Here is a 25,479-nt window from a genome sequence, read left to right as displayed (position 1 = left end):
CTAGGTATCTCTCTCTTGATTAAGAATAGACTCCAACTCTTGTTGCAACACTTTTTCAAGCTCTACCAGCTGAGCACTTGGCCTCAAAGCCATTGCTTTTTGGATACCATTAAGTCTGGTCATTATCCTCTTTTTCTTCACAAAGACATTCCCAAATTCATTTTTGTTCCAAGTGGATACATCCTTGACAAACTTATCAATTGCTTCACCTAAATAGGAAGACTGCCTCCAAACCCGGGATAAAATATTGGGGAAGGATAGGTCCGCTAGCCAGCAGCTTTGAAACTTGAAGGGGCGAGGGGGATGCCGATGATTGATTGGTTTTGACTCAAGCAGAATCGGACAGTGATCAGAGTGGCATCGAGTGAGATGAGTTAATTTTGCATCTGGATACATAGTGCACCAGCCCGAGTTAACAAAGAATCTGTCTATCCTTTCTTGGATTAGAGCTCCAACCTCCCTTTTGTTAGTCCATGTAAATCTGGGGCCCGAGAATCCCAAATCAATCATGTTGCAACTATCCAGGCATTCTTTAAAATCAAAGGACCTAGAATTGCTCACAGCTCTACCCCCAAACTTATCCTCATTAGAAAGGGGTTCGTTGAAGTCCCTAACTATAACCCATGGCATATTGTGGAGCTTAGCAAACATACACAAATTATTCCATAATACACACCTTTCGCCTAACTGGGGACTAGCATAAATGGCAGAAAAGAAATAGGTTGAGTCGAGGGAACGCACCTTCACAGAGACATGAATCTCTTGTTCGATTTTGGAAAGGAGCGACACGCCCACCTTGTCAGTATTCCAAACCAGCCAAAGCCCTCCAGCATACCCAATGGTGTTGGTGTGGATAGCGCCATCAAGGGGAAGGCAATCCGTTTTTTCCTTTGCTCTGATACCTCCTATTCGAGTTTCCATAACCATAAACATAACAGGGTCATGATTTCGGATAAGGTCCCTGACGTGGGCCTGAAAATTGGGCTTCAGGTCGCCCCTACAATTCCACGCGATGATATTCATGACTAGGCGGTGACTCGGTTGGGACATTCATCAAATGGTGGGAGCAGCTTCTCCTCCTCCATCAAACTCCATCCCATCAGCTTCATTATCTCCTTTGAATGATCTATCACTGGCATTAATATCAGTCAAAGTTGCAACACCCCCAACTTCATCTTCTGACAATTCAGGAGTAGTTGGAAAACTTGAATAACCAACATCCTTTTTTCTGCCGATGGCACTTCTGGATCTTCCTCGCACAACACTGGAATTGGGGGCAATTATGGAATGGACCGCCAATTTAGCCTTTTCCCCACCTTCGGTAATGGCTTGTTGGTCAAGAGAACCCACCACGGGTTCGGCAATGGGTTTGCTCTGATCTCCATGATCACGACCTCTAGGATTACCATGATTTCCCCTTCTATGTTGATCACCCACTGCGGTGTAGCTTGGACTTGAGAATTGGAACAATCCATAAGGTGGGTTGTCGCTAAGATGAGAGGATAAGGGTGAATTAGTGTGTGTGAGCAAAGTTTGCGCTAAGGGGGCGGCAGTAGGAGTAGAAAGTAAGGAAGCCCTAGCACGGGCCAATCCTTTCTTGTCTCTGATGGATGAGCACAGTCCTTGATCAAAGATTAGTGGGCTTGGATTGCAATGGTTAGAAGTGAGTGGGCTAGGTGAGTCTACACCATGATTAGTTAGCTGCCTGGGTCCCACAAATGCTGGCTTAGAGGCCTTCGTTGAGGCTTTAAACAAATTATCTCTTGTTGCCTGGCCCAATGAGACTTGGCCCACTAAAACTTTCCTTTTCCCTACACGGTTTTGGTCCATTTTAGTATCTGGAAAACCATGGTGATTCAACTGTGCTTATGATTTGGAGTCAACCAAATTCTTTGTGGGGTCCAATCCTTTAACTAACCTGCCCCCATTCTTCCTACATGCCACAACCATCCAAGGTCCGTAGGTGTCCTCCTGTCCTGGTGCATTCTTAGTCTGGTGGTTTCCTGAATTGTCAGTCCCACGCAATCTGTGTGGTACCTCCACTCTCTCTCTCTCTCTCTCTCTCTCTCATTGCCGTGACTACGGTGAGGCTGGCTTTATGGAGTACGGGCAAGACTCCTTCCGGTGTCCAAGGCATCCACAAGAGAAGCAGAGTCGTTGGATACCCTCGTAGTTGACGAACTGTTCAAACTCACTAATTTGTATTGACGTGATAAAGGGCTTGTTTACATCCAGTTGAACACACAGTCGTGCATATCTTCCCCGTGCTTCAACCGCTGTGTGGGTATCAATTTTTAGTACAGTGCCAATGGTAGAGCCGATCTGCTCGAGTTTTTGAGTCTCATAGTATTCTATAGGAAGTTCATTCAACCTAATCCACATCGCTATGGAAGTCACGCTTGCAGTGTAAGGTTTGAAGTTCAGTTCCCATGGTCTAATAGGCAGAAAATTCTCACCTATGAACCATGGGCCCTTTTCCAAAACAGACGCTTGGTCTTCCTCCAAAGAGAAACGTACCAGGTAAAAATCCTTGCCCAAATCAACACAATCCAGTGTTCCCGTAGGCTTCCACAGAGATTGGAGTCGAGAATGGATAAAACTGTAGCTCACCGATCTTCCATACACCTTGATGATGAGAGCTTTAGTCCAAGGAGCTCTAATGCGTTGTTTGTCTGTCCTGAAGAGCTTAACCACTGCCATTCCTTCATTGAGTTCCGTGATTTCATCATCGGAGTCAGACTCTGCTTCCATGTGGTCTGAGAAGAGGAAAGCTTGTGAGAACGCACCAGGGATGGTTCCCACGAGCTTTTCCTTGAAAGATAGCTTCCGCCCAGGTCCTTCGCCTTCATTAGGCCTTTCGTTGAAGCTTGCATGGTGTGCGTCCTTCACTTTCTTATTACTCTTTGCAAGCTCAACTTCTTCTTCAGAGGATAACGAGCTTGGAGGCGTCCGTGCTAGCATTTTTCTAATGCAACTAAGATAATTGTAGTTTTCGTATACCATATCATTTGGTTGGGCATGTTATTCATGACTTATCATGACTCATGAGAAAAAGAGTTTTCCACTTGACTATGGCTCCGTCAAGCAAAAAAACAACTTTAAACTAAAACTATGAATTTCGTACATATTTTTTTTGAAGGATAAAATACTATTTTGATTCTTAATCTAAATTTAAAAAATTATTTTTCATCCCTAAACTTTAAAAAGTTTTTTTTTTAATCATTTTTAAACATTGTAAAGAGTTTTTATTTTTTATTTTTTTTATAATAGTTTAGAGATAAAAATATGGATAAAAAAAGAACTCTCTTCAATAGTTTATAGTTGAATTTTTTTTTTAATTTAAGGACATAAATTAAGTAAAATATTATTAATAGTTTAAGGATGAAAGACAAACTTTTAAGTAGTTTAAGGAATGAAAAATGAACTTTTTAAAGTTTAAGGATGAAAAACAAATTTTGGTAAATTTTAGGGACTAAAATAGTATTTTACCCTATTTTTTAATATAACATTCAATACCCATCCATTTTAAGAAAGAAAGGGAGATGCCGCCTAATAATAACAATAACGATAAAATTAACACTAATCATTAACTTGATTCAAATATGAAAATACTATTATATACTCGTTAGTCGTTTCTCACATCTAAATGCTATTTATCCCTTCTAAAAAAAATGCTATTTATCATATTGATTACTAAACGAGTATAATAATTTCAAAGCATTTTATCACCAAGTTTGCCTTTGTGTTGTGGGTCAGATTCATGGTAGTGGTGGCAGTGGCGACGCCACTCAGTAGCCAGGGTGTTCCTAGGAACACCCTGGCTTGAATTTTTTTTTATATATATAATAATTTTTTTTTTTTATTTGTTTACCCTTAAAAAAAAATAGGAACACTCTCAAGCAATATCAGGAACACCCTCAAAAATTTTATGCCAAACAAATTTTGAACTAAAAGGCATGCAAAGGTAGAGGTGTGTGCACACATGGGGTGTGTGTTAACGCACAATGGGGTGTGTACTAGACTTCTAATAGTTAGTAAAAAAAATGAATGAAGCAACGAAACACCAATAATTAATAATTTAATTAACTAATACATTATAAAAGACAAACAAATTAAATTATGTTAAGCTAAACAACAATTAATAATTTAATAATTAATGAAACAACAATACAACAAATTATAGTTTATAAAAGACAAACAAATTTATGAAACAACTAAACAACAATAATTAATAATTTTATTAATATTTCAAATAAACTTATAGTTTATTGTATTGGTACCTTTGTTCATTAATTTCTTTTCTTTTTATTTTTTTTTAATTTTTTTTCCTTTATAGGTTTTTCGGTGTATAGAATGCAAATTTGTTTTGGTTTTAAGAATTTTTTTTTTAAGTACAAACTTCATGCTTGCCAAATTTTGAATTTTGGCCGGTATTTACCGAAATGTCCCGAAACACCTGAAATAGACCGAAATGACCCAAAAATTTTTCAAAGTGGAATAGGAAAATCCTGGACAAAATTCCTGGAGTCGCCACTGAGTGGTGGACGGTTGCCGTGGTGGTGGGGATGGATGATTGATGGTGGTGGTGGAGGGTTAACATGCTGGTTGTGGTTGTTGGTTGCTTTAAGGAAGAGAGAGAGAGAGAGAGAGAGAGAAAAGAATATTTAAATAAAATGGCAAAAAAAAAAAAGTTTGATATGTTGGGTGTGTTGTAAAGTAGTATAATATAATAGATAAAATTGTTTTTTGAAATAATAAAATAATATCATTTTTAGAAACCGGATACTAATGCTCTTAGAGTAATCAATAAATTCTTTAGAGAGAAAAATCTCTCAATGTACTAGTTAAGTGACTTGAATTCGGGACCTTGAAATCACATGAAGCACGAAAAGCACAATCAATGAACACGGATTTTAATTTATTAAAAAGAAAAAAGAAAAAAAAAGAACAACAAGAAGAAGTGTGGGGGCGAGATTTGCGGTCTTCCCTATCCCTTGATAGGATATGACGATAGAGAAATTGGTGGTGGCCATAGCCCATAGCAGTGGAGATCTTAGAGACCTTGATATAATTAAGAAATTGCTATTGGTCAAGTCAAACATACCATCATAACTAATAATTTCGCATTCCAATTTCGTACATACAAATATATGGCAAGCATGAATGCACGATGCAGCATATTTTATGTGCTTTACAATTTGCATATATGCTAAATTACATAATTCACCTTATTGATTTTTTTTTGTCAACTTAAATATCAAATTTTAAAGGTTTTCAAATAAAATCGGAAAATATTTTAAGTGTTTTAATTCATCCCCTCAATGAATCATTATGCAAAAACTATAGGTGATGGAAATTCTTTTATATATATAAACACACATTTGTTATAGTGACATTTCAAGGGAAGTATCACTAGTGGATTTCTAGTTGAAACAAGTTTCCATGACTTGAATTTAGTGAATGCAAGTTGTACACTTGATCAAAGCTTCCTACCCAACTTTAGAGGGGTGTTGGAAAGTAGGAGTATTTATTTTCCATATTAACAAGACCAAGTCATGAATGAAATGATATGAGCCAATTATAGGATTTGAGTTAATGAATAATATTGATTTGCAATTTAAATGCAAAATGGGTAGCTAATTTATAGTTAATTAAATTATTTTATAATTTATTGCAAACTTTTTTTTAGAGACAATTTATTGTAAATTGAGCTAAATGAAAATAAAGCCATTTTGAATTTTTGACTTTTGAGGGTATAGACATAAATCTTAGTGGCATCTCTAGATACATGTTTATTATTTACTAAACATGTATACAATTGTGTCTAGGAAAAATAAAAGTTTTAAAAAACCTTATATAAATAAATAAACAAACATTTTCTATACTTTATATATATATATATATAGGCTTTTATTAACATTAATTAACAAATGAGAAAATTAATACCCCCCACCTTCTTCTAGGGGAGCCCTTAGAACATAACTAAAAGAACAAAGGAAATTGGGATATTTGATATTTCCCGTAATATCATAATTAGAAGCCCACCTTGTAAGAGAATTTGGGGCTCTAAATATCATTAACTTATTATTTGATATAATATGTTATTCCAAATTAGGATTAGGTGGTATTTTCCATAACCCTATCAACTTCAATTTGGCTTTATTTTTGTAATAATTTTGATTGAAAAGACATAGGCGAGTCATTCCAAATAACTTTTAAGGAGTATAAATTTTGCCGAAGCTGAAGAAAGGTGTGCATTATATGCAAGAGAGATGGTGACTCACGTCGCATTAAGCAGAGGAGCCCAAAAATATTAAGGTAATCAAATGTAGACATGTTTATTGTTTAGGTGGTATCTGAAGCCGTTGATTGGACTATTAAACCTGCCAGGGGACAAACCCACCTGAAGTTTGGAGATAATTGGGGTCCATCATTTTGGGCTATTTCACTAATTTCTAAGCAATCCGTTAGACATTTCTTTCCTTCAGTCCTTGTAATTCTTGATAACATGCCAATCTTTTCAAAAAAATAAAATCTATCTTCAAACTGGTGTTACTCACGTCAAAGTCTAATAAAGGTCATGGAATCAATTGAGTAGTTGAGTGGGTGTGCAAGTTTGAGTAAATCTTTTTCTTTATTTCCTTATCTTTTCCATATTTGATTTTGTAAATTTTTGTACCAAATGATGTGATTTTTAGGCATAAGGCGATAGCTTTAAGCAAGCATTGTCTTTTTGTGCAAGTATCAATTTGATAGTTTTTTCTTTTGTGAAATTTTCATTTTTTTTAAATTAATTTTGTTTATTGTCAGTCAAAGCTTGAGAGAACAATCACCCAATAGCCTCCTTCACAAGTAAAGGCTCCTTCTCTGTTGCAAAATTTTCTTTTTGTTACCGTTCTTGTAATAAACTCGCTCTTATGCTAGTACGTTGTGAATTTTTTTCTTTAATTTAGAGACCTTAACTCATTTCTTCTATTTCTCAATGGGTTTTTTATAAGGAAGTTGATGAGTTGGTTCCCCCTATTTTATTTTTGCCCTCTTTGAAACCTGGGCCTCCTGTTTTGTCTTAATAATAATTTCTTATTTATAAAAAAAAAATTAAAGACGGTTGTGATTAAAATAAAATTAACAATAGAATTATTAATTTTTTACTCAATTGTGTATCAAAGGGCATAATAAATAAATAAAAAAGAAATAAACTTACTTATCTGAAGTGACGTGTGAGTAAATGTAAGGATAAGGAAGAAAAAGAGTGGCTTGATGATTGCTTGTTGGCAAGAGATGCTTGTAGAGATGGATTTGAAGTGTATGTATGAGTAGTTTTATAGTGACTGATTGCAAAAGTGTATGTATGAGTAGTTTTATAGTGACTGATTGCAAGAGATATTGTTTGAGAGAGAGAGAGAGAGAGAGAGAGAGAGAGAGAGAAATGTGTATCTTTCATTTTTAGCCAAAATTACTTATTTATTTATTTTTAGTTTTGGGGGGAGGGGGTTTATGTTGAAATGAATATTCTCCTATTAGTACCTTCCTAACAAAAAAATAAATTTCCAATTAGTGTCAATGAAAATTGTTTAACCTATCTTTGAAAGGCTTTATTTAGCCAAAAGTCTTATTGCTGAACGATATTCCCGTGTTTTTTTTTTTTTTTTTCATGAAGGAGAATTTGATTCCGAATCTCCCATCTTTTACTTGTTATTAACAAAATAAAAAAGTTTTAATTAAAGGATGGGATATCACTTCTATTCTCTTTGCGTCCTTTTCTTCCCACATTATTCTAATTTTGGTACATTATGTGATAAAATTGCTGCACTTAGACACCTTCCAAATAAGGCCCTCTTTAAATCCACCCCAATTTGGTACAACATCAAAGTTTGTGTGTTTGTCTACCAAATTGAAAGGGAGAAAAAAAAAGAAAGATAAAGGGTCAAAATGTAAGCCTATAAAAGTTTGAGTTACTTTAGGACTAAAACCAATTTCATAACTATTTTATGTGTGTCAAATAGTGATTGGTTGTCGATTAGTTTCACATAGATTCATTACTTTTTATTGTCACTGACAATCAGTCACATCGGATAAATGTAAAAAATATGTGTGGATTTGGTTGTGATTCTAGAAATTTTCTAAAAGTTCAAGTGGTCTAATTGCATTTTACCAACAAAAAAAAAAAAAAAAAGAGTACAAGCATATACAACCAACTATCTTATGAAAAACATTGAAGGCCACAAAAATAAGATTCCATCGATTTTGAGTTGAACAAAAGGTTCATTTATTTGGGGAGAAGAAAGGAGAAGAGAAAGTGTGTTTGGTTCGGAAGGGGAGAAAGGGGGGGGGGGGGGCAGAGTGAAATTGGTGGGGCTTAGAAGTTTTCTTATTGAGCCTACTAGTTGGGGTGAAATGGTTTTCTCCCCAATTTGGGGAGAAAATGGGAGGGAGAGAGTGGTTTTGATAGGAATTACCCATATGCCATTCTATTCCACATTGTTTGCCTTTTTTTTAACCCTATTACGTTTAGGTCCCCCCCCCCCAAACAAAAATTTTATTTATTTATTTTTCCTTATATACTAGTATTTTTTTTCATAGTATTAAGGACACATGAGTAAATTTATACAATTTACATTTTCTATCTTCTTATTTTTCTTTTCAACCAAACAAAAGAGTTTTCTATCTCTTCACTTTTCCACCACCTCAACCAAACACTATGAGAGAACTAAATTCTCTTCTATTTCCTAACTTCTTCTTCTTCTTCTTCTTTCTTTTAAAATTTTGTAATCTCTTCTCCATTTTTTATCTCCCCATTTTTTTACTCCTAACAAAATGGATCCCAAGAGCGGCAGTAGTTGAATATTGCGAGGTAGGCCCAAAATTTTTAATTTTTCACTCATGCTTTTAAATGCAAATAAAGAAGATGGCTTAGGCCAAAAGAGAAACTAAAAGGTTGCCCCACTTTTTCATATCTTCTCTGTTTTCTGTTTTTCTATTTTTTCACTTCCAACCAAATAGACTCTAAGAAGTAAGAACTGTAGTTGCAGGCTTGCAGCATATTGCAAGGTAGGCCTAAAATTTTAAAATTTTCATTCATGCTTTTAAAGGCAAGCAAAGAAAATGGCTATAGGCCATAAGAAAATTTGAATTTTGAAACTCAAGCAAGAGGTCAGCATGATGCCAAAATGTTGTGGGGGTCATTGGAATTGTTGAATAGACTAAGCCAAGCCACTTTCCAGGGGACAACGACAATCCTATGTGAAGTTTGGAAGCAAATGGGTCCTTTGATTCCAATATAATTTTTTCGTGCACAATTAATCTTCTTAGTACTTTTGGTATTTGTATATTCTCGGTGCCTAATCTCAATGTTTACTATGAGGTGTTTAGGGAACGTTTAATAATGTTTGAGAAAATAAGGCTTTAGGATAGATTTGATCAAATTACACATGTTTTGGACTTTGGAGCAATTGAGAACTCACCTGCTTGTCATATCCCGCGACAAAAACTTTGGAATCACTACGGTTGCAAGTGCAAAAGGTGACTGAGCCCAGCTCTTTTTACAGTGCCGTTTGAAGAAAATGACATTAGAAAGGAGAGTTAACGAGTGTCGTCATTACTACCGCCTACTTAAATCTTATCATAATCCCAAGTAAAGTGGGCCTATCATTATTTAGAGTGAATTTAAATATCACTTATTTTATTGAAATTAAAAAATTATTGTCGAAAATACTATAAATAAAGATAAAAATTAATTAAAATAGTAAAATAATACTTATAAATAATACTAAAAAAATGTAATAAAACTCATAAATAATAACAAAAATAAATTAAATAATAAAGTAATTTTAATTCTTAATTCTAACGCACACTATATCTTTCCACTTTTGAACTCGTAAATAAGATAATTTTTCAATTTTTGAACTCGTAAATAAGATAAATCATAAGAACTTTCCACCATTAAACCACGTCGGATTCCTTTTTCAAATTTCAATCAAAGAGAGCATAAAAATTCAACTGATTTGACATCATGTCATCAGCCACTCACATTGCACGTGTCAAGCATGGAAACTGGTCCCACGTCTTGGGAATTGCCCATGACTTGTATTTGTGGTCAATGAAGACATGAAGTTTAGATAATGATGAATTTATGAGGTGCTAACACAGATTAGTAGAATAAAAATAGAAAATGATTATCAAAAAAGAATTAAAAAATAGAAAATTAGTCTAATAATAATTTGGTGTAGACACTCAATTTTTTAACTTATTGAAGTAATCGATTATGATTATTGAAAAAAAAAGTGATTAACCAACGTAAAAGTAATTATTTACTATTTACAATTGACTACTTCAATAAATTATAAAATTAAGTGTATTTGTAAAATTATTATTAGTCCAACTCCCTCCAAACGATTATGATCAATAGTACAATTGTGTTTGTCCAACTAATTTATAATGACTCAATTTAATTGCTAAAGCCACTCTATGTTTCAAAAAATAAAATAAAAAGCAAACCAAATACTCATTCAATGCACTACAAACTTTTGTCATATAGATATATTGGAGGAGCTTATAATTGAACCTGCAATCTTTATCACAACTAAATGTGGTTGACTGTCAATAGTAAGAAAAAGTAATAATTTTATGTGAAAAAGTGATAGATAATTTAGTCACACAACTAAATATAATAGTTGTTTGTACAAAAAAAACAAAAAAAAAGTGGCTAATTTATGATTTAAGAATTAGAGCACTCATATCTATGAGTGTATAATAAAAAAATTTGTAAAATTGACACATTTTTACTTAAAATAATTGACGTTAATAAATGTATAATTGTGTAAATTTACACAAGTATAATTTATTTTGCATTTAATTTTTTATTATTTTTTTACATCGAGAATGAAATTGTTAGTATATGTAAAAAAAATAAAAAAATTATAAAAAATTAATATTTTAATAAAATATTGTGCAAGACAGATAATATGATATAATGAGTATTGAAAAACAAATATGAAAAAAAAAAAGTTAATTTTTATACTAAAATAAATAAAAACTTTTGCACGAAAAACGAAGTTATGATTCTAGAATGCTCTTAACTTAACAGTATACGTGTGTGTTGGGTTGGGGCATAGGATAGGGAAAAGTGAGAAAGAACGAAGCGCACGAGGGGGCAATCTAATCAAAGGTGTGGAACCGCGCATGGGTGTGAAAGTGAGTTAGCAGAGTGAATGTACGTGTCGCACTGTTTTAAGGGATTCTCGTTGTCGGCCTTTGCTTCCATCATTTTTCATTTCTCTCTGTTTCCGATAATTTCAGATCATCATCATCATCATCATCATCATCATATCGTAGGTTTTTAATTTTTTAACGTGTCGGCTCTCAGTATCTTTAAAAGTAGATTTCACTTCTTTTTTTCCTTTCTTTGTAGCATAAGAATCAATACCGTTTACGACTTATTTTTACGAGTATAGATAGTTATTGATCAATGTGAGTGAATAATATAGGATTCGGTTTGAGTGATATAAATACTATCAGATTCCACGGGGTGTGAAAATGAAAATGTGTTTGCATTTTATTTACATCTTAATTTATACGATAATATCAAATTGTTACGGATCAATATACCATTATCGAATTAAGTTAGTGTAGAATTTTTATATGGTAATTAAAAAAAAAAAAAGCTTGATAAGGCTGGGTGAAAATATAATGGAGCTAGAATATTTCAAAATTCTAGCATATAATGGAGCTAGAAATAGAATATTTCAAAATCCATCACACTTAGCCCAAAAAAAAAAAACTCCTCAAAAAAAAAAAAAAAAAAAGACTCACTGTTTGGTGGAATATCTGACTTTCTAAAACCACCATTTGCAAAATAAAATTTAGAGAAATCAGGTAAAACCCATGTATCAAAGCGTTTAGTTTTCAATTGCAAAACTAGGTAAGAATATAAATAATTTTCTAATTAAGCAGGCTTTCTGGACAAGGTGGAATATTAACCAAAATCCACCTATACTTGCATCATTCTGACCTTCCAATAATCATCAAACAACCAGCATGTGTACCAAAAGAAAAACAGAAAAATAATAATCAAATGTAAAACCCACTTCTTGAACTATCAAATATATTACCACAACTTCAAAATTTAGGAATAATTTCTCTAAAGAAGAAGAAACTTAGATATTCTTAACAAAACTCTCTCATAAGAACCAAAATTCGTGATTTAATTATAACAGATGGAACATTTCAATATGAGCTACAATTCTTTCTTTCTTCTAAGTAAAAATCCTCAGATTAATCCTCCTTCAATGTATATACTATCATATATATACACTCAAATAATAGATGGCTAAAAAATTATGAGTCATATATTAAGAATCACCACGCTCGTGCCAACACACAAGCATGGTGATGCATCTCCTGAGTATATAGAACCTTGCTCTTTGCTCTTTCACCAACATACTGCATCTACGGCCAAAAGATTTACATGGGTCTCTCACATGCTTGCCACAGAAGCTTGTGTTTTCTTGCTTCATTCTTCTTCTTCTTCTTCTTCTTCTTCTTCTTGTGGCAATGATATTGCTAGAATTATTGCCTTGCTTCAAATTGAAAAATGAAAAACATAGAGATGAGAGAGTGTGTGAGAGAATTTATGATAGTTTGGTAGAGGAGTGAGGGGGTTTATGGCTTTATATAAGTTGGATTAATGGTCATGGATATAAGATAAAACGATGGCCATTGTCTCTCACAAATACCATTTTGTCCCTATTGGTATTTCTAAGGCAAGGATAATAGGGTAATTAATGTGTACAAATATGCTGCCCTGGCCTCCACTATAATCACGGTAGCTCCAATGTTGTGATTTTTTTTTTCTATATAACTTTTTATTGATGTCTTTTTTAAGTAATTGAGATGGCAGTTAGAGAATAACGAGGTTATCACTAACTGAAATTAATTACTATTATTTTTCTTGTTTTCTTCAAAGAACAAATCTGTATTATAGGTATCATTAAGATTTTCTTTCTTTTTCCTTATTGTTTTTTGTGAAGGGAGAGGTGCACGGTGTTGACTGATGACCCCATTATCATTGAGTAGGAAGACTTCAGCGTTTTGATGCTCAGATTAATTTCGATATTGACATATATCATTCTCACATGTTCTTATTGCTATAGCATCTAGCTATAATCATATAGAAATAAAATATATAATTCTCTGTTATTAATAATTACTTCGATTATAAATGGAATAATGAACCATGGTTTTTATTTATGGTAAAATAGATTTGTAAAGAATAGAAGACAAACATGGAAACCAAATTTGTTTAAATTTCTAGTGTATATAAAAAAAGGTCACTTATTTTAATGCACATTGGCTGTCTCTCCTTCTATCAAAATTTGGATTCTTTATAACTAATAAAGATATTTTACTAGCAAAATAAATTTCATTACATTTTCACAATAAGTTGGGGTGTTGATTCGCTACAGTTTTTTTTCCTTTTTTTTTTTTTAAAATACAATATATATATATATATATATATATATATTTATATATATTACACTCAAGTCCATTACAACTTGGGTAATAATCAATCTTTTTGATAAGTGAGATTCAATCCAAGAAGAGGGGGAATGTCTTGGAGAAATGGAAGACTTGAATTAGCAATCTTTGTACAATGTTGCGTGAACTTCAACCGATCATATTACTACATTTTAATAAAAAATAATATTAAGCGTTTATATTAAAAGGAAGTAACATATATAGTGTAGGGTTAATGGGCCCCGGAGTATATATCTATGTATGTATTGAGCCAATGGCCCAATTCAAGGACATTAGGAAGTCTGAAAACGGGAAAATATCTCCTCAAGGGTCCCGGTTGGAAAGTAAAAGGATAAAGTCTGACTAAGGTCGTCCAAGAAGGCGGTCCGAGGTGGAATATTTCCTTGGCAGAGTAAAGCTGAGGTTGAGGGGGATGGTCTGTATACCAGAAGCAACCTTCTAGGAGGTCCTATAGATAAGGATGTACATGGTAAGAGTATAAGACGAGGAAGAATTGTGAAATATCTAAGGAAAAAGCTGTTGTCACCGCATTGAATGCTCTGCAGCTAACTCACTGGCCGTATTAATGAGGAGATGATGCCTGAGTATCAAGGTTCAACTTTACAGCTACCTCCAAAGATTTCAAGGATGGGCTGATGAGACAAGTATCCAAACCAGTAATCTGATCTATACATGGAGGATGTAGAAAGGAAGAAAGATGATATAAAAGGGGGAAGAGACATTCAGGAAAGGAGATCGGGGAGAAAGAAAGAAAACACTGTAGACTGAATATTATTATAATATTCCTTTAAGAAGAAAGAAGTATAAGAACTAGCTCCTCGGCTTGAGTCCGAGGACAGTTTTTCATCATATAAACTTGTCCATCAATATTGTTTTGTGATCTGGAGTCATTACCGTTGTTAACAAAGCTCATAAGCAACTAGTTTTAGAACCCACTCTTTACAAATTTATTGTATTGGGCTCTTTGGGCCTATACTCTTTCTATTATTGGGCTTAGGTGCAAATTGTGACCTTACATATAGTAAACTTTTTTTTTTTTCAATCTCATTTTTGTGTGTGATTATTTTATGATTAATGGAATTGCATGAGAAATGAAAGGATATGTTTAATTCTTCTTCTTTTGGCAAGCAAATTATATACCTAGAGAGAGTATTGGTTTAGCTCATTTGTGGCCCATCAAGTTGCTAGTTGTAATATAAAGGGATCTCTCTCTCTCTCTCTCTCTCTCTCAAGATGGAGGATGTTCTCCTTATGATTTTTTATTACCTTTTGTTTATGAATGTTCCTATAAGTTAGTGGATTAAGAAAAATGGAATTGCAATAAGAACAAACCAATGTGAATTTTTCTGGGTATATCAATGCCCTACTAAGAAAGAGGATCTTAGTAAACCAAGGCTAATTGGTGGAGGCTTGCCAAGGAGACTCTAATAATTAAGTTAGTAAAATAGGTTAGAGAATGGATAATGACAAAGTAAAAGTAACTAGAAATTGCATATTTTTAATTTGTGGAGTGATAGAGTATTAATAGGGCATAGGAACTTGGACTTGGAAGGAAAATTATAAGCCGAAATCAGGCCTCTTGGCTTGTTATCTTGTTCTCTTTGGTTGATAGAGGGGACGGGTATTAGGGTAGCGCCCCCAAAATTGTAAGCACATGGAATACATCAAATGCAATTAATAGTTGGTGGAGGTGCTATAAATGTTAATTTAAGTGAGAGATAATAACGTTTAGTGGTTGCTCATTCTGAGGAGAACCATGCCAACTGATTAGCCAACGAGGACATACATACTCATGCAATTGAAGGCAAGTCATCTTGAGATGGATTGACTGTTATGTTAGAGAAAGGCTTAAGGGGCTGTTTGGTAGGGGGTTTTGAGCAATAATTTTTAGTGTTTAAACAACATTACACGTATTTTTATACATGTTTTCACCCACACGTATTTTCAAAAAATACAAACAACATTACTAGAACAACATTACCAGACAGTCCCTTACCAAGTGTTCATTGCGGGGGTCGATAGCTTTCCCTGAGGTCAAACTGACACTTAACTACCTTGGGGTTGAGAAGGGATCCCATAGATCAAGTCCTAGGTCTTACTAGACTTGAGAAGATGGGTTCTACGATAAATCTAAAAGTTCCTGAGGTAGGTTGATATCCCACCTTGGGGTGGTGCTTGTGTCCAGTGGCCAGTTCTACTGGACATGTTACGATGCAGATATGTGTCTAATCTTGGACACGTGTTCGTATCTTAACATGTTCAATAAAACTGGTCACAAGCCGTTTCCCCACCTTGGATAGGCTCAACCTCCTTTTACTTAAGAAAAAATTATAAATTTAGAAAATTAATTTTTTATATTATTATTTTTATTATGTAAGTTTAAGCTATTAAATTTTCAGGGGAAAAAAAAGTATAAGCCAATGGTCTGTTTTTTTTGGAAGATCCAGCTTCTTCCTTTTTTCTTTTTTTTTTTTGCACAATTATCTTAAAATATATACTTCATCAGCTTTACAAGATACTACCGACTTTAGGGCTAGTCAATGGGACATTATGAATATAAGTGGGAGATTTTATGTAAGATGAATCTCTTGAATGCTGTGTTAAATGCCAGTTTGAATTCTGACCTTGGAGATCGAATCGTCTGGTCTGTCCAAAGTTTGAACCTCATAGCCCGAATATTCTTTTTACATCATCTTTTGAAAAGAATGGAAAAAAAAGCTTAGCTCCTCTTGCTTGAGGAATAATTAAATTATTTGAATTTGCATGTGGGAATGCTTTCCAATACATGCAGAAAATACATGTCGAGAAATTTGTAGGTGTCGAAGTTGGAACTTGGAACTCGGAACCTGATTCACAAACACAAAGACATGGTCTCACGTAATGGTCGACGTAAACTTTGACAATTATTGGTAGGTTATCGAGGAACATCTGAGTGGAAATACGTGAGATTATGTCTTTGACAATTAAGTATTATTACCTAGTTTTTAGTATTATGGAAATGTATGATTAAATGTTATAGAAATACGTATTAAAAGTGTTATTGTTGTTTAAAAATTGAAAACTGTTATTTAAATAACAGTACTAAACAATCCCTTAATTATCACATTATTTTATAATAAAAAAATATAAAACTTTTGTTATATCATATATCTAAGGTAAAACAGCTGAATGAACAAGCTGTGTAACAGTGTAAGTATCGCCTAGCATTAGTTGAAGATCATGGAATGAAAATTTTAGATTAGTTATAGATAGTTAGTTTACTTTTTTATTTTATTTTTAAGTTGTGATCTCTTAGTGCCTTTTAACTTCATTTTTTAAAATATAGTTTTGTTATGATTTGATTTCTAAGGAGAGATGGTGCTAAAAAAAAAAAAAAAAAAACTGTAATAAAATTAAAAGGAAAGACATGTATTTGGTGCAAAGGGGTTTTTTTAAAAAAAAAAAAAAAAAAATGAGAATGTATCAACTTTGACTCAAAGAAAATGTATACTTTTGGAACAAAAAACTTATAATTTGTAAGATCTAACTTTTATTATATAAAATTGAATATTACAATGCACTAATTACGAACCAGTGCGCTGTACAGATTTGAACTTTAAATTAGTTAGTTAATTAATTCAAAATTGTAGGGGTATTGGGCCCAGTAATTTACTAAGGATGGCCCAACGAGGTCTTTTGGGCTAGAAACCCTAAACCGAAGACATCAAAATGATCTTGGAGTATCTGAAGGGATCTCATAAAGAAATGTCAAGTAAAAATATGATAAACGAATGACCAATTGTGTCCGAGGAGTATATTTGTCCTCGGATTGTTAATCCGAGGACATAGGAGGAGAGGTTTAGTATCCCCGGGATATGTTATAAAGAATCCTACGGCTACGGGAATACACGGTACACGTGGAGGATAATAGAAAGGGCGGTGGAATATCTAAGGTAAAGCTGCTATCACCGCCCATACATTAAAAGCTATGTAAATTGATATATTGACTGCATGGATGGAAGGATGGGACGTGAGCATGAAGTTTGGAACTTGGTCCCTGACCCTAGCGGGCTTTAGGGAAGGATTGATGGGACAAGTATCCAAAATGAGCATTACAACCATGAGGTGGAGGACGATGAAGAGGAGAAAAAGAAGTATAAATGAAGGAGAAGTCCTACGAAGAAGAGGGAGGCATTTTGAGGAAGAAAAAGAGCCAATAGTATATGATAATCAATATTTGTATCCAAACTGAAGGAAATACTATTATAAACTATCCTCGGATTTCGTCCGAAGAGGAATTCTCAGTCTTACTTTTGCAAACAACTCTTTAATTTGTCCCATTGGGCCCAAAGCCCGTTCTTTCCCTTATTGTCTAAACCATCCTTGAAATCTAGATTACAAACCCATCCTCTACAAATTTATTGTAAAGAAAGGCCTTTCAAGCCCATCTCCCTCCAGTCATAGTTTGGGAATTTGAATTGGGTCCTTACAATTGGCGTCATATGTGGGAATTTAGTCTTTAAGGAAGTTTAGAACATCATGGCAGGATCAGGACCATCACGCAGCGCGGAGTCCGTAGGATCCCAGCGTGAAGATCACTCCTTGCATCATGATCACAGAGAGAACCGGGAAGGAAGTGTACATACTACACACACCATCAGAAGTGCAAGTCATTCGCAAGGAGGAAGCAGAGTTCCTTATGAAAGAAATGCCAGGGCCATGCAGAAGGAGATTGACGGCCTAAAGAGGAGATTGCGTCAAGAAAGGCGAAGGGGAACTCCTCCGGTCTTTGACCCCTCTTCGGAAGGATCCGAGGATGACAATTACGGGCAGAGATCCAGGACTCCCCCAGGTGAATATTTCTCTTCCGAAGAAGACAATCTGCATGGGAGGCGTGGCAGAGACTACCCCTCTAGGGGCTTGGGAAATGACGCAATGGGAAGAGCGTTACACAAAATCTCTAGGTCACCCTTCACGCGCAGATTGAAGGAAGGGAGGTTACCTCGGCGCTTCACACAACCGGCCTTCACTATTTACAATGGTCGGACGGATCCTGTGGAGCACGTAAACCATTTCAGCCAGAGGATGGCAGTGCATTCCAGGAATGAAACTTTGATATGCAAGATCTTTCCTTCTAGCCTGGGGCCCGTGGCCATGAGATGGTTTGACGGCTTAAGGGCAGGCTCCATTGATTCTTTCAAAGAGCTTACTAGAGCATTTGGTTCTCGCTTTATCACGTGTAGTAGAGTTTCTCGTCCATTGGATTCTTTATTATCCATGGCTATGAGGGAAGGGGAAACCCTGAAAACGTATTCGGACAGGTATTGGGAGATGTTCAACGAGATTGACGGAGACTTTGATGATGTAGCAATAAGGACCTTCAAGGTCGGCCTACCAACGGAGCATGACTTAAGGAAGTCCTTAACGAAGAAACCTGTCAGAAGCGTACGTCGACTGATGGATCACATCGACGAGTACAAAAGGGTTGAGGAAGATCAGCAGCAGGGAAAAGGCAAGTCGAAGGTTATCCCACAAGAAAGGAGGGATTTCAGGTCGGACAGATACAACAACAATAGGCCTGCACAGGATTTTTCCAGGCAGGCTGGTCACATACCCCCACAAGTGGTCAACACCGTCTTCAGGGAGCCGGTGCAGCAGCTGTTGGAGAAAATAAGGCATGAGCCTTTTTTCAAATGGCCAAATAAAATGGCAAGGGACCCTTTGAGACGCAACCAAAATCTCCATTGCCATTATCATCAGGAAAGGGGTCATACCACCGAGGATTGTCGCACTTTGTGGAATCATTTGGAACAATTGGTTAAGGATTGAAAGCTAAAGCAGTTCTTGTACCAACCTAATGGGCGAGGAAACCAATCAGGAGTAGCAAACCACGACGGCCCTTCGTCGAGACCTCCTCTAGGTACTATCAATGTCATTTTTGCAGCACCTAGAAGGACTGGCTCAGCTCCTTTCAGGGTAATGTTAGTGGCTCAAACATTGGCCGAAGAGTCACAGGATCAGCCGAAGAGGATTAAGGCAAGCATCCTACCAGTCCTAAGTTTCTCTGAGGAGGACAAGATGGGGACTATCCAGCCTCATGACGATGCCTTAGTGGTAACCCTCAGAATAGGGAACTATAATGTAAAGAGGGTAATGGTTGATCAAGGAAGTGGCACAGATATCATGTACCCTGACCTATTTAGAGGCTTGAATTTAAAAGTTGAAGATCTCATGGCATATGACTCACCCTTGATAAGCTTCGAAGGGAGAGCTGTCGTTCCGAAGGGACAAATTAGACTGCCTGTGCAATCAGGTCCGGAGGTGGTAGACGTAGATTTCATCGTGGTCGATGCTTATTCTCCCTATACGGCTATTGTAGCGAGACCTTGGCTGCATGCGTTAGGGGCTGTTTCCTCAACCTTGCATGTCAAAGTTAAATTTCATTCTGAAGACCAGGTGGTGGAGTTACTTGGGAGTCAATCTGTGGCTCGACAGTGTGTCACGGTTGCAATTCTGCGTCGACCAGAGCCAGACTCCTCGGCCTCGGCTAACGGAGAAGCATAGCAATCAAAGTCTCTTGCTGCAGCCAAGGTAGATGAAGCGGTATGTGAAGAATTGGAGAAAATTCTCATAGACAATGACCCTGAGAAGTTCTTTCAGGTTGGAGTTCAATTGCCACAGGAAGAGAAGACGGAGCTGATTTTATATTTAAGGAAAAATATGGATGTATTTGCTTGGAGTGCGTATGAGGCCCCTGGGGTTGATCCGAGCTTCATATGTCATCATTTAAAGGTCAATCCAACTGTGGTACCGAGGAGGCAACCACCTCGGAGGTCCTCCAAAGAACATTCCGAAGCCGTAAAAGAGGAGGTGCTCAAACTCAAAAAGGCAGGTGCTATCAAAGAAGTGTTTTATCCTGAATGGTTAGCCCATACGGTGGTGGTGAAAAAGAAGAATGGGAAGTGGAGAGTTTGTGTAGACTTCACAGATTTAAACAAGGCTTGCCCGAAGGACTCATTCCCAATGCCTCGGATTGATCAATTGGTTGACGCTACTGTTGGACATCCTCGGATGAGTTTTCTTGATGCTTTCCAAGGTTATCACCAGATACCTTTGGCCGTTGAAGACCAGGAGAAGACTGCATTCTTCACTCTTACGGAAAATTATCATTATAAGGTAATGCCTTTTGGTTTGAAAAACGCAGGGGCTACCTACCAAAGGATGATGACGAGAATGTTTGAGGCACAGCTAGGAAAAACTATTGAGGTATATGTGGACGATATGGTGGTAAAGAGTAAAGAAGTTTCTGCACATCTGGAAGATCTGAGCAACACTTTTCAAAAGCTAAGAGAGTATGAATTGCGGCTCAATGCCTCTAAATGCTCTTTTGGTGTGGGATCGGGCAAGTTTCTAGGATATATGGTGACTCACCGGGGAATTGAAGTGAATCCTGCTCAGGTTAAGGCAATAAACAGCTTACACCCACCTCGGAATCCTAAGGAAGTGCAGAGGCTAACAGGTATGACTGCTGCTCTCAACCGATTTATATCTCGGTCCGCGGACATATGCAGACCTTTCTTTCAATTATTGAATAAATGGAAGGGTTTTGAATGGACCGAGGAGTGCGCGGTGGCTTTCCAACAGCTTAAAGAATATCTCTCGCGACCGCCAGTGATGTCTCGACCAAAAGTTGATGAAATTCTGTTTGCATATATTGCAGTGGCTAACCATGCAGTTAGTTTGGTTCTTATCCGAGATGACAATAATATCTAGAGACCGGTTTATTATGTAAGCAAGTCTCTACATGAGGCCGAGCTGAGTTATTTGCCACTAGAGAAAGCTATCTTGGCGGTAGTCCATGCTACACGAAGACTTCCCCATTACTTCCAATCTCATACGGTTGTTGTCCTTACACAACTCCCTCTTAAATTGATTCTGCGAAGCGCGGATTATATGGGAAGAATTGCCAAGTGGGGAACTGTCTTAGGAGCTTTTGACATCAAATATATGCCTCGCACCTCTATAAAGGGGCAGGTTATCGCGGATCTTGTGGCGAAATTTGCTGAGCCTTCGTTGGAAGACTATAATGAAGAATCAGGCATGGGTAAAAAATCAGTAGACATGATTTCATGCAAAGGGCCTCCATTATGGAAAGTGCATGTGGATGGAGCAGCAAATCAAAAGGGATCTGGTATAGGGCTAGTTTTGATGTCCCCGGAAGGAATTATTTTTGAGAAATCTTTGAGATTGGGATTCTCGGCCACCAACAACGAAGCAGAGTATGAGGCCGTCCTCGCAGGGATGAACATGGTTCATCAAATGGAAGGGAAGACGGTGCAAATGTTCTCAGATTCACTATTGGTGGTAGGCCAAGTAGAAGAGAAGCTAGAAGCAAGAGATTCCAGAATGCAAGCATACCTAACCAAGGTCAAATGTATGCAATCTAAATTTACGTCTTTTTCACTATTACATGTATCCAGATGTGGCAATACCCATGCCGACTCATTAGCCACACTCGCAACGTCCTCGGCACAAGGTCTACCACGAGTTATCCTTGTTGAAGATCTGTTGAAACCCGTAGGGACGGTTGGTAACTTCACTCAAACTCTTCAAATTAGGACAGGGCCTAGTTGGATGGATCAGATAATAACATTTCTTAGAAATGACATCTTGCATGGAGAAAAGGCCGAAGCAGACAAAGTTCGCAGAAAGGCCACTCGTTTCTGGTTATCCGAGGACCAGAAATTGTACAAACGCTCTTTTTCGGGACCATATTTGTTATGTATGCACCCCGAGGCAACGGAGCTACTTTTGGAAGAGTTACACGAAAGGATTTGCAGAAGTCACACAGGGGGAAGGTCTTTAGCTCACAGAGCCCTTAGTCAGGGCTATTGGTGGCCAAATATGCAGAGGGAGGCGCAGGATTATGCGAAGAAGTGCGACCAATGTCAAAGATTCGCTCCAAATATACATCAACCAGGAGGAGTCCTTAATCCTCTATCTAGCCCTTGGCCTTTTGCTTAATGGGGCTTAGACATTGTTGGACCCTTCCCCAAAGCAACAGGAAACAGGCGATGGCTCCTCGTCGGAATGGATTACTTCACCAAATGGGTTGAAGCCGAGCCATTATCAAATATTAGAGACATGGAAGCAAAAAAGTTTGTATGGAAAAATATCGTTACCAGGTTCGGCATCCCTCATACTCTCATTTCAGATAATGGTTTACAATTTGATAGCAAAGCCTTTCGGAAATACTGCTGTGATCTGAGCATCACGAATAGATATTCCATTCCGGCTTATCCGCAAGGAAATGGGCAAGCCGAGGCTGTCAACAAGGTAATAGTGAGTGGACTCAAAAAGCGGTTGGGGGACGCTAAGGGAAGGTGGGTAGAAGAACTGCCACATGTCTTATGGATGTATCGAACTACGCCACGAAGATCCACAGGTGAAACACCGTTCTCCATGACTTATGGAGCCGAGGCAGTAATACCCTTAGAGACTGGGTTTCCAACCCTGAAGAAAAGCTCTTTCGTTCCAGATAGCAATGATGATCTATTGAGGAGAAATTTGGACTTAATTAAGGAACGACGGGAGAACGCCATGGTTCAACTAGCTTATTATCAACATAAGCTAAAAAAGGGGTATGATTCTCATGTAAAGCTTCGACCTCTTGGACCTGGCGACTTGGTATTAAGGAAAGTTTTGGACACAACAAAGAACCTAGCTTGGGGAAAATTGGGGCCCAACTGGGAAGGACCGTATCGTATTACTTCGGTCGCAGGAATATGGGCTTACAATCTTGAAGATTTGGACAAACGTGTTGTACAACGTCCCTGGAATGTAAATAATCTACGAAGGTATTATTATTAAATAAAAGGCACTTCGGCCGTTTTTTGTTAAAACTACATTGTGTTCATTGTCTTCGTTCATTTAAATATCAAACTGAAGCTTGGTATGCCTGGATCCTCGGATCACATACCTCGTCTAAATTGATATTTTTTACCAAGTGTTAAACAGAACCTCAGTTATGTCTGGTCCTCTGATCATCTACTTTGGAAAAATTAACATTTCAGCTGTTTCATTTAAATATCAAACTGAAGCTTGGTATGCCTAGATCCTCGGACCACATACCTCGTCTAAATTGATATTTTTTACCAAGTGTTAAACAGAACCTCAGTTATGTCTGGTCCTCGGATCATCTACTTTGGGAAAATTAACATTTCAGCTGTTTCATTTAAATATCAAACTGAAGCTTGGTATGCCTGGATCCTCGGACCACATACCTCGTCTAAATTGATATTTTTTACCAAGTGTTAAACAGAACCTCAGTTATGTCTAGTCCTCGGATCATCTACTTTGGGAAAATTAACATTTCAGCTGTTTCATTTAAATATCAAACTGAAGCTTGGTATGCCTGGATCCTCGGACCACATACCTCGTCTAAATTGATATTTTTTACCAAGTGTTAAACAGAACCTCAGTTATGTCTGGTCCTCGGATCATCTACTTTGGAAAAATTAACATTTCAGCTGTTTTATTTAAATATAAAACTGAAGCTTGATATGCCTGGATCATCGGACCACATACCTGGTCTAAATTGATATTCTTTACCAAAGTGTTAAATCAGTTATTGTCTGGTCCTCGGATCATTTACTTTGGGAAAATTAACATTTCTTTTCTTTTTTGTTAAAGTATCAAGGCTTTGCATGCCTAGGTCAATAGACCATATGCTTCTTTTTTTCATATATTTGACATAGTACAATTAGAGGTCCAAAATGAAGAATTAATTACTTAAAGTCTCTCTGACATAATGATAAACAGATAAGAAATCCATGAGCATCACTTAATGTCGTTCTTGGCATGTTAAGCCTGCCTAGAGTATCAATTTCGATCCAGGTTATGGCTTTAATTTAAGTTAGAGCAAAAAGATAGTACTTTTGGAGTGATATGGTTAAAACAAAACAAAAAGGGAGAAGCCATCTAATAAGGAAAGTAACATTTGCACTTATATTAGATTCAAATAGTACTTGCGAAATTACACTTAAACAAAAAAAAAAAACAACAAAACTACGGAGAAGCAGTCACGGTTTAAGCTTAATCTTCAGAGGGCCTTTAGGGTCTTGAGGAGGTGGAGGCTGCACCAAAGACTTATCGGCAATTCCTTTGCCTTTGGGATCATCCTTCAAAGTTATTGGATTAGCTTGATCGTCCAGCTCATCCTTTGAAGATTCCTGAAGGTCACTTGAAGGCTGTATGTCTTCTAGTGCCTTTTCTTGTACTGGATCAACTTGCTTGAGGGTATCTTCAGGAAGAGTTAAGTCTTCAGCCAAATCGCCTCTTTTATCCTCAGATGATACCTGGGCAGCTTCAGGAATGGTAGAAGCTCGAATTGCAGGAGGATAGTAGACACTCTCTGCTTTCCAAAGAGTGGAAGAGGCATCAACCCTAGCTTGGGAAAGTACCTCATTCCACACTTGGAGGTAGTAATGCCTACATACCTCGGGAACCTGAGCTTTAAAAGTTTCAGTGATCTCCTTCACACCTATATCATAACCATCTTGTTCAGCTTGGTCCCTTGAGATCCCGGCCTCTTCTTTTGCCTTCTCAGCCTTTTTCTTCTCCTCAAGGGCTTCCTCTTTGCCCTTGATGGCCTCCTCTTTGACCCTCTCAGACTCGTTCAGATCTTTCTTGAGATCCTCAATGAGCCTTCGTGCTGCTGAGAGGTTATCGTCGGCTTGACAGAGCATTAGGCGCTGATCCTCGGCCTGTTTAGTCGTTGTTTTCAGATCAGCCTCTAAGCCTGCTTTATCACTCTCTGCCTTAGCCAACTTTGTTGAGACCTCCTGCAGTTTCTTCTTGTGAAGGTCCGAAATCTTTTGGGCGGTTTCACGCTTGGATTCCTCGGCCCTCAGAGATTTGTAGGAGCTAATGGCAATCTCTTCTGCCCTATGGGCAGATTAAACG

At 36.8% G+C, this 25,479-nt stretch overlaps 2 protein-coding genes across 2 annotated transcripts; both read right to left on the bottom strand.

Annotated features, from left to right (window-relative positions):
* Positions 1-1,023, bottom strand: LOC142640157 (uncharacterized). Its single transcript, XM_075814247.1, has one exon. It carries the CDS (start codon positions 1,021-1,023, stop codon positions 1-3), a length of 1,023 nt encoding a protein of 340 aa, XP_075670362.1.
* A 1,056-nt stretch (positions 1,024-2,079) lies between these two features.
* Positions 2,080-2,961, bottom strand: LOC142640156 (uncharacterized). Its single transcript, XM_075814246.1, has one exon. It carries the CDS (start codon positions 2,959-2,961, stop codon positions 2,080-2,082), a length of 882 nt encoding a protein of 293 aa, XP_075670361.1.
* Between the last annotated feature and the right edge of the window lie 22,518 nt (positions 2,962-25,479).

Source organism: Castanea sativa, chromosome 6, assembly GCF_040712315.1.
Source record: "Castanea sativa cultivar Marrone di Chiusa Pesio chromosome 6, ASM4071231v1".
In the NCBI taxonomy this organism is placed as follows: domain Eukaryota; kingdom Viridiplantae; phylum Streptophyta; class Magnoliopsida; order Fagales; family Fagaceae; genus Castanea; species Castanea sativa.
This window is presented reverse-complemented; position numbering and strand designations above follow the sequence as displayed.